The sequence below is a fragment of the Perna viridis genome, chromosome 4 (genome assembly GCF_037379345.1).
Source record: "Perna viridis isolate PV_CMFRI_1.1 ecotype Kerala chromosome 4, ASM3737934v1, whole genome shotgun sequence".
Taxonomy (NCBI): Eukaryota; Metazoa; Mollusca; class Bivalvia; order Mytilida; family Mytilidae; genus Perna; species Perna viridis.
The window spans coordinates 32,437,425-32,447,986 of record NC_142448.1 but is presented as its reverse complement, the minus strand read 5'-3'; the positions used below and the strand labels follow the sequence as shown (position 1 = coordinate 32,447,986).

Below are 10,562 nucleotides of genomic sequence, written 5' to 3'. Positions count from 1 at the left end.
GGGACAACCTCACCCATCATTTCGACCCCTGAACTAACTTCTCCTGTCAGACAGATCATTCTTAGAGAACGGGAACACGATCGTCAAGAGAATATCCTAACCCAACTGCTTGGGGAAGCTGAGGAACATCCAACAGAAGAATGGAACCATGTCCCCTGGTGTCTACAAAGAAGAGATCAAAGCAGTCTTCATCATCATCTTCCTCATCCTCTTCATCGTCCACGTGTTCCCACTCTGGTAAGTGGCATGCAGGAAAAGATGGAGACTTTCTTTCAAAATACCTTGAATAAGATGAAGGCTCTTACAGACAAGGTTAGACGATTAGACAATCAAGTGCAAGGACTTAGATCGGTTGTTCGAAACCAGGGGGAACTGATTAGAAGGACCCCCGTCAGCAGCAGACCATCTCTTCCCAAACCTTGTACCACCCAGACTGGACGCAGACAAAGAAAAAGTACCCCTACTTCCCCGCCCACAAAGAAACAGAACAAGTGACTTAAAACTTTGAATTTTTAAGTAATGCATAGTGACTGTAGTGTATTCCGTATTTTGATTTTAAGGTTACACTTGTAGTGACAGGTGTTGCTGGGGGTATTTTAAGTATTATTCACAAATTATTTTTCAGTAAATTAAATGTTTAGGTTGATTTGTTTTACTTTTCGAAGAAAATATAATTTAAATTTAAGAATTTGTGAGGACGCAAATGTTTTGACAGGGGGATAAATGTAGGGGAAGATCAGCCATTTATTTTATTTTTTTAGATTAAAAATAGCTAATATTATTGCCAGCACTGAATGACATGTAGTTTTTCCAGGTTGCACAATTGTGCATTTGTGCGATATCCGAGTATAAGAACAAACGTCAACGTATAAATGACGTCACTTTTAGGCCTTTCTTGAAAGGTGTCACTACGCTCTTGTAGTTTAAGAAAGTAAGAGATGTTTGGCCTTATACTCTTATTCTTATTATTTAATGATTTTGATAATAAATTTTAAAAGGAAATTTATCATTTTGGAAGGATTTCTAAGTGCATGAAGATGTAAAAAAAAAAAAAGTTAAATAAATAAATAAATTCTTAATTTAAAACCTTTGAGGAATTATCACGGTTATATTAAAATTATTAAGTAAAGATTATATAGTGATCTTAGCAGAGGTTAGCGGCTCACTATTTCTATAAATACAAGTAATCAGTATGGCTACGTGTTGTTAATTTCTTTAACTAGCGTGTTTTCATAGTTAAGTGTTGCATTTTTAACTAGTTCGAAATTAGGCTTTGGCCATTTTTTTTTTTATTAATCTCAGATATACATTACTCTATATACATTATCGTTTGATCAACGTGATATTGATCGTACTGTGGTATCTGGATATTTAATTATAGGCCAAAATAGACTTCGAAATAAATTACTTTTAATTGAGAACTCACTTAATTTTAAAGAGTTCAATTCTTATCTCATATAGCCAGGCCATTTTGTCATATAATTTATGATCTATACATACTAGTAGTTAAACAAAATATGGTTGTTAATAAATTGATTGAACTTATCAGAATTCTTCTCTCTCGTAGCCAATGCTAGACATAATATTGAGAGACTTTTAATCGGTTGTCAGCACGCATACACATACTATACAATTTACTGAGGTTAGCGAGTGTTATTTTCACCATCGACCTCTCCACCGCTACAATATTTTTGATTTTATTTTTGAAATGTTACCAAAGTCTTTTATAGATAAGGACTGTTAAGATTGCCTAGTCTCCCTGAAATATCACTAATCGTATTATATCCTGTTTTCTATATGTAATAAGCTTAAATATAGACACGGACTACTTAACGTTTCCTGTTCACTTTTTGACCGAACGTAATATATGTGATATAAATGCGCTTCAAACTCACAATAAATTTCAAAACCATTTTTTCGTGTTTGCAGGTAAGTGTTTTTCGTTTAATGTTTTAATGTACTATAACTGAAATGATGGTAATTGCGGATCCATGGAAGGGTGCAAGTGGTTGGAATCCCCTTTTAATTGAAAAAAATGTCATTTTCATGTGTAAAATGGCAAATAATGTCTTAGCACCCTCTTTTCTAAGGAACCCGGCTGGCATCCCTTCTTTACAAAGGGTCTGGATCCGCCCCAAAATGAGGTTGTTTCTTTGCTATATCTTGAGAGAAACTTTAAAGTAATTTTCTGAGCATCCATTGTCGATTCAAAACAAACTTATTTTTTGATATACATATGGTATATCCATCACATTAAAAAAAACAAGAAATTCAGTGGGATAAAATTTACCTTGTGCCACTCGGAGGATCTGACTTATTTTTACATACTACTAAAGGCTTTTTTCCGAGTTGTTCATTTGCTTTTGTTACTTTGTATGTATGATTTTAGTTACTTTATGTTTTTGTTGCGTATACCTGTTTTCGATGTCAGGTCTTTGTCCCTGGATTACATTCTTTTAATTACCGCTATAACCTTGGTTCCCTTGATTAATCTTTAACGTCCTTGACTACCCGACACGGAAGGGCGGGTCTCGCACGGACTATTTTTTAAATGGATAGCCTCTTGAATTTATCTCTTGAATGCTGACGTATTAGGATGCACATTAAAACTAGTCTTCATTAGCTGTTAAAAAAAAAAAAAAAATAAACAAGGGATGGTTTAATGCTAATATCAAAATACATCAATGGTTTGTTTATTCGCTCACCCAATAACCTTTTTTACATTTCAAAGGCAATGACTCTGTTACAACCTGGACCCTTGCGGACTTCAATGGGCCTTATTATAAGGATCATTTCAACGACTGAACGTTTCTTTCTATCTATTACGGTTTGCAAGTTATCAGCTAATAAAGGGTTACGCCATGAGCATATAATACGCCCGTCGACTGAGCACGAAAAAAAAACCACCTCCCTTTTTAAGTATAAATGTCGACAATCGAAATCGTGAAGTCGTAATTTCATAGAAAACGAAAAAGAGCATGTGACAGTAGATACAAAGAATATCTCGAAGTCTAATGACATTAGCTGAAAGCTTTTTCATTTATAGCGCCCAAACAAAAAAAGAACACCCCGCTTTTATATGAAAAAGTGCCTAAAATAGAAAACGTAAATTCGAAATTTTATAAACGGAAGGGATCCTATGACTATGGATACAAAGAATATCCTAAAGTTTCGTGGTATTTACTGCAAGCAATTTTCAATTAGAGTGCCAAACAGACAGAAAAAAACACTCCCTGTTTAAATGCAAAAAGTCCTATAGCTAAAAAACGTAATATAAAATCAAAGGGAGCTTTCTTCTATCAATTTGAACAATTGACGAAAGTTTTATTAAATGGCTTAAAGCATTTTGGAGTTTCTTCAATCAACTTCTTTGAGATTAGACATTACAAAACATTTATTTAGCATTTCTATGTATGTTAAAACGTAGTCATTACGTGAGTGCCTATGGGAGATATAGAAAGTGAGTTAAACATGATAAATTTTAATTCTAAAAGATTTTCATCCATTAAACTGGATCACAAACTCATGTTTTCTATAACATAAATGTTGGTTTGAATATATCTACATGTATTTAGTAAGAATGACATAATTGCATGGAAATCCCTTAGTCTTGAAAGTTCTAAAGAAGGGAAATAACTCTTTGAATTCTGTTCATAGTTTATTTAATTTATTAGGGATATATGAAAATATGTTCTGTGTCATCCATTTTTCGAACAGAAAAAAAATTAATCTCTCCGACTCCAAAAGATTTAAACATAACATTAGAATAATTAAAAACGATGGCATAAAATTTACTCTGCTGCCCATATAATATGATCTGCCTGGATTCTATATAGAGAGTCTCTTATTTCTATCAATACACTTGATACAGTATCTAGTTCATTGTCTTAAGACACATGTTCATTGCTTTACATTATTTGGTCTCTTGCCCATATAACGATGAATGACATTGGCATTGTGTATTTTTGTGTGTGTGTAGGTATGGCACTAGAATATGACCCAACTAAAATACAATCGAGTGTAAGTGAAGGTGATAATCTTAGACTGGATCAAATACCCACCGCTGATACACCAGAAAGTCGAAAACAAAAACCACCTTTGGTAGAAATACTGTGGACTAATGTGGTGAAATATGCTTTGCTTCATGTTGGAGCATTATATGGATTTACAAGGATACCATCATCCCACCCTTTTACTTGGTTATGGAGTAGGTATACATATAATGTTAGAAGTTATATTAACCACTTGTGTTTATGATACACAAGAACAATGTAATGTATTATAAAAATGAATAATAAAGTTGTTTATTACAAAAAAAAGTTTTTAAAAATGGAAATCCGGTCACATGCCCTTTCGCAGAGAGATAATCAGAAGAACGTATGGCTTTGTGGGATTGCCATTTCACGACGATATTCCACTGTTGTCATTCTAAACAAAGTCCTGCGAGTCACGATTTGCATAAAATAACTTAACCAATGAAGGTTACAATCACAAATCATACCAATTTAATGTTCATTGCAACTATAGAAACAGACCATGACATGAAATATGTCCACAATGCCACATTAACATCAACTGTACTTTTTCTTCCAGCAATATTTTACTTCCTATTTACTGCTTTGGGTATCACAGCTGGTGCACACAGACTATGGTCTCATCATTCATACAAAGCTAAAACACCATTACGTATTTTATTGGCTTTAATGAATTCAGCCGCTTTACAAGTAAGTAGGTCTTTGACTGGGTTGTGGTAACATTAATAGGGTGTCCTGGCAAAAAACCAGACTGTGAGTGGCACATGACATCTCTTAGCATTTTCTCTGAATTCAATTTGATGTGCGGATAGAATACTATCATATGAATGGGCATGTATTTTGCACTGAAAAATATATGAATGGGATGGTTTTCCTTGCTAGACAAATAAATGAATAGGGGTGTTTTTTTTTTTCAGCTCCAGCTGCACACTCGTACCCAATTTTAACAAAAGTGACCCCAGTGGCATTGGCTCACATTTGTAGCACTATTGTCTTACCAATATATAACACGAACTTATCTGCAGCTACCGATCATCACTGTTGTCAATTTTGACTCAGTAAGGCTTGCTTGTAACTTGATTACGAACCTTTTTTACCGACATGTATAGTTTTTTTATATATGAAAAATTCTTCAGTTTTCTCCTTGAAACGATATTTTGCCAATTAACAAAGCTCCTATGTTGACTATCATGTATTTTTAATAGGACAAAGTCAAATTTACTACATTTACATATTGACCTTCCAGTCATTCAGCGACTTTGATGACTGCTTAATATTCTGTAATTCTGTAATGAACAAACTTGTTTAACTTGTACACATAACAGAAAACTCAAAAGTGGTGCTAAAATAGAAAAAGCTGTTTAGAAATGCTCTATAATTCTATGCATTAAGCACACACCAGTCCTGTGAGTAAGATCGAACAATACTATATGTTAATAAATTGGTAATTTTATATTGGCCCTCTTATAGGTTTGAGGTCTGTCATATTGGTCGAGGCGGTCGTATCTGTCCCGAGGCATCGCCGAGGGCCAATACGGCTGTTGAGGCCAATATGATTGACCAAAATCTATAACAGGGCCAATATGAAATTACATATTTATTGACAATTTTATTAACCAACGCAACTACATGTAGATGATTTGTAGAACAGTTGTTTTGGTATTTTACCAAGAACATGTAGGCTTATTTGCATTAACCAGTCTTAAATATCCTTTTTGTATAAAATGACAGATTTTTTTGTGTTTATGCAGCTTTTAGTCCTGGTGATCAAAGTTCATGAAATCCTATTCTAACTCTAAATGACAGCGTCAAACGACCGGAAGTTATAATGCCGCACTGGCACTGGTTTGATCCATATTGGCTCTCTCTTATTTCATATTGGCCCTGTATAGACGTCCGGTTTGAATTCATACCAGTTGGTCAGTTCTTGACATATTTTAACGTATTTTGGGTAGTTGGTTAATAGAAGAAATTATTGACTAACGTTCGAATATTAGCCTAAATATGAACAAAACTGCCAATACAATACAGAATACTTAAGTGCGTCAGTACGGGATTTAGCCGTCCAATACGTCATATTGGCCTGTTAAAAATCCTAATTGGCCTAGTATTGGACTAGTTAGTCAATGAAGTCCAATATGGCTAGCCTCGAACCAATAACTTAGCCAATATGGAAAACCTTACGCAATAATGCTATATAATTTATCAAAACTGTGTTATACTACATGACATGTCAAATATCATCAAATTTCAACGCTACTCTGGCAAACCCATACAGAATTTCCGTCAAGGTATCCGCAGCGTACACATGCTAGACTCATGTTACCATTTAAAACTCTTAACTGTATTTGAAAAACGTAAAGTGATGTTTTTTTCACTGGCCTTTAATGGTATCCCTTATTTGATTAAACAGACTTTATACGTTCTTATGATACAAATCCCACGATGACCAGATCTGTACATGCATCTGTACCAACAATTTGTGAAATGCAAAATATGTTGCTATTTCAATTAGTACAGTCTCAAAATATTTTAAAGAATATAATACCCTGGGCGCCTCTGTAAGACGAACAGAAATGGTGAGAATTCATACAATATGAAATCCAAATATGATTCCAACTTCAACCGATTCCGTGTGATCAAAAGTACCCTCTCAGCATTTAATGTTTAGACACAGTTTCTTAGATACAACAATTACGTGTACATATCCGACTTTTTTCCCAGACAATAATTATCTCCTCTTCCGTTCATGCACATACATAAGAAATAATTCCTTCGAATTCGAATTATATTCCATTATTTAACGCCGAGCAACAACGAGATGTTAAATGAGAATACAAATGCAAAACCCATGTTAAAATGAGTACAAATCTATCCCTGCAAAGAATTATTTCTTTTCTAATATAACAAATACGGTAATTTTTGTGACAAAAATTTCCCTAGGCGTAGCCAAAATAACGACTGTTTCGTTTAACATCCCCCGTATGGAAGTTGGATTAAAGTTGTATACTAGTGTTTATATCATCGCATGTGTAAAATGTGTGTATTTAATTGATTTCAATTATATAACCTCTCAGCCGTTATATCATCGCGTCAACGTTCTCTTTTAATACTTCTATTTTCATATTTCTTTTTTTGTTATTACGTGAAAGATGTTCTATTGACAATCCGTGATTATCTTTTTGTTTCTTTATAAAATGATATAAATATATAAGGTGACTTATGGGTCCAAAGTGGCGGATGTTTGATATATTATACTTATTCGATGTAACATAGTTAACATATATGTTAACACAGGTCCCTATAATAAAGTAATTAGTTACTTATTTACTTACTTATACATTTTTTGCCTTGATGTTAGTAATGGTTTCATTTTGTCGGTTTGTGAATGTTTTTTGTCCAAATGTATTTTTAAAACAGAAAAGCTGTCAGGATTATACAAAGTCCTGTACATGCAAATCAATTCAATGGCGGATCCAAGCAAGATAGAGGACGTACTATTATAATGAATTACCGAGCTGGGCAAGGCTAATTTAAGGGGAAAATCAAAATTTTAGGTAACAAAATATGTGGGGAATGTGTGAAATGAAGATTTCATGCGAAAGTATGAGTGCTTTCCCATTTTGACGGGACGAAAGTCCCCTTCGTCGTTCTCTGAATCCGTCACTGGTTTTGTTTCGCATGATATTGTGATTGTGATAAACATTGTATATAAATACGGTAAGTCGGCACATTCATTTTTTAGAGAGATATCATCGATTGGGTACATTACCACAGAGTTCACCATAAATTTTCTGAAACAAACGCAGACCCACATAACGCTAAAAGAGGTTTTTTCTTCGCGCACGTTGGCTGGTTAATGGTAAGAGAACATCCAGAGGTGATCCGAAAGATGGAGTCAACAGACCTTTCAGATTTGTACGCTGACGAAGTTGTAATGATGCAACGAAGGTATGCATTTAATAATTAAAGTACAATACCTAACTTGGATTCCAGAGCTTGTCGAAACTACGCGAAATTATTGTACTGTGCTAGACTTCTTACAATAAGGCTTCTGGAATAGGATAATTTTGCCACAAGTCATCACTACGAAAGTTATATGGTCGTCACCGGGACCATGGACCGTTATATGCTTGGTGTGCTGATATCCATCTGCACTACGAGAACCGATTTGTCCACCGTGTCATAGTTTTTCTCTCTCTCTCTCTCTCGTCTACCCCGGACGTGATATTTTATAAGCATCTCGTACATGGAATTTATATTGTTATAAAAACAAAACTGTCATCGCCGAGGCCAAAAAAGGTTTACAACCAATCATAAATTTAGAAGAAAATTATATGCTAATTATGTATGAATAATTCCACAATGATATTAGGTTGTAGATATTTTTTTCATATCAATAGCTCCATATCTTACATGTATGTCAATAGGTCAAAGTCAGTCGTATTGGATAGAGGGTAACTGTATTGGGCTGTGGCACCACCAAAGCCAAATACAGCTTTTCGAGGCCCAATACGGCTTGTGTGATTTTCCCGCTTTAATGTCTTTAGTTTTGTTTTTTTTACTAGCACATCTTATTCTTTTTTTCAGATATTATAATTCAAGTGTACTTCTGATGTGTATTCTGGTCCCAACCGTAGTTCCATGGTATTTTTGGGGAGAGTCTTTATATAATGGGTTTTTTCTAGCAACTGTACTAAGATATGCTTTACTTTTAAATGCTTCATGGTTCGTAAATAGCGCTGCCCATATGTGGGGAAACCGTCCATATGATAAAAACATCAGCCCTGCTGAAAATCCATGGGTTACGTTTTTTGCATCCGGAGAGGGCTTTCACAATTACCATCATGTATTCCCCCAAGACTACGCAACTAGTGAATTTGGTCGGCATATGAACTTAACCACGGCGTTTATTGATTTTTTTGCATGCTTTGGTTTGGTTACAGACCGGAAGAAGATGTCGTCCTTAATTATTGAGAAACGTAAACAGAGGACCGGTGACAGTTTTTCGAACACATGACTTTCTTTGCGTTGAAAGCGTATCAAATGTTCTTATAATTGATGAAAATATTCCCATTGAAATAGTACAAAGTCTTAAAATAGCTATGATAATAATTTCTTCTTATATTGTGAAAGCTAAAACAGGTAAATATTCGATAAGTGATTGACAAACTGACGGCCATTTTTGAAGAGATCCATTTGCTAATTAGGGCAGCAACCAATTGATTTTAATTTACACGTCCGCTGTATGTTTGGGCTATATCCTTTTGCACCTCAACTCATTTGCACGAGTAATCTTTTTATACCATTCCCCCCAAATTTCGAAGTTGAATTGCGCAAAACAAAATAATAATCCTTTAGCCCAACCAAAAAAAAAAAAAAAAGGAAAAACCACTGAAAACAGGTACATTTGCAATTATCTTAATATTATAATGATAATATATATTGTAAATATCGAAATTATTTAATCCCTTGACCGGATTTATCGGCACACGCATCAAGAACTCATGAAAGATGATATTAATTATCTTCTTAATAAACCGGTATTTTTAATGTACTCGTTCCTTTACAATCTATTCCAGTTGCTTCATTTTTCGGTAACTTGCGTACAGTTTTAAGCTAATTCTTTCGTTTTAGTTATACAAATATTTTTTTTGAATTTTATTGATTAAATAAGTCAACTAGTGACATGAATTTTACAGCTTTAGTATTAAAATTTTGGACACTAGACTATTTTTCATGCCAACAAAACAAACCAACACTTAACTTATTATCCTTAGACATAGTTGTGTACAAGAGGTATTGTCATGAATATCAACTTTCAACTATATTTAAATACTCAGACACTATACAATGTAACTTGACTCCTTGATCACTTAATAAAACGCACACACACACACATATATATATGTGTATGTCTAAACTACACCCCAACTCTAGAATCGATGCAAGGTTGCAAATTTTCGATGCAAATTTGGTCGCTCACTAAGCGGGATTCGAACCCCTTCTCTGACATCTATGGCAACACCGCCTGCACTAAGTCCAACTCTCTAGACCACTCGGCCAACTAGACTATGTAAAACTATAGCGTTCGTTGACCATGTGATACTTCCTCGTAAGTAAATCTAGAGCGCGAAGATAATCGCATGATGTAAATGAATAGGACAGCGTATGATGGTATCGAGTAAGAGAGTAGTATGCAAATACAGTCACACCAAGTATATAATGCGTGGCTTTAACGTATACACGTATTTAAGATTGTCAGAGTGAACATATCTGAGTTTTCTTGAATTTTGCTTCACAACTGATTTATTTTAAAAAAAAATCCATTTGTACATATATTGATTATTCCATATAAAACTTAATCCTTTATCATCAAAATTGACCTTAATTACTCTCGTAAATTTTAAATTCTAACTCATAAAAAGAAGTAGACAGATATTACTGTGCTGAATGGTCATCTATTTGTCTGACATTTACACTTTGTCATCACCATATAATATGATAAATAGTTCTGTTTTATGTAAC

General features: G+C 34.2%; 1 protein-coding gene across 1 annotated transcript; it reads left to right on the top strand.

The window, feature by feature from the left end:
• Positions 1-1,852: 1,852 nt before the first annotated feature.
• On the top strand, positions 1,853-10,196 carry LOC148619786 (stearoyl-CoA desaturase 5-like). Its single transcript, XM_088576953.1, has 5 exons — positions 1,853-1,929; positions 3,980-4,207; positions 4,594-4,724; positions 7,780-7,985; positions 8,625-10,196. Exons 2-5 carry the CDS (start codon positions 3,982-3,984, stop codon positions 9,052-9,054), a joined length of 993 nt encoding a protein of 330 aa, XP_088433079.1. The 5' UTR covers positions 1,853-1,929; positions 3,980-3,981; the 3' UTR covers positions 9,055-10,196.
• The last annotated feature ends 366 nt before the right edge of the window (positions 10,197-10,562 follow it).

Bases quoted from the DNA above. Each gene is read 5' to 3' on its own strand.
- LOC148619786 (XM_088576953.1), top strand. From the start codon at position 3,982: ATGGCACTAGAATATGACCCAACTAAAATACAATCGAGTGTAAGTGAA. The intron at 4,725-7,779 runs GTAAGTAGGTCT...TTCATTTTTTAG, and splicing joins TGAATTCAGCCGCTTTACAA to AGAGATATCATCGATTGGGT. The intron at 7,986-8,624 runs GTATGCATTTAA...TCTTTTTTTCAG, and splicing joins GTTGTAATGATGCAACGAAG to ATATTATAATTCAAGTGTAC.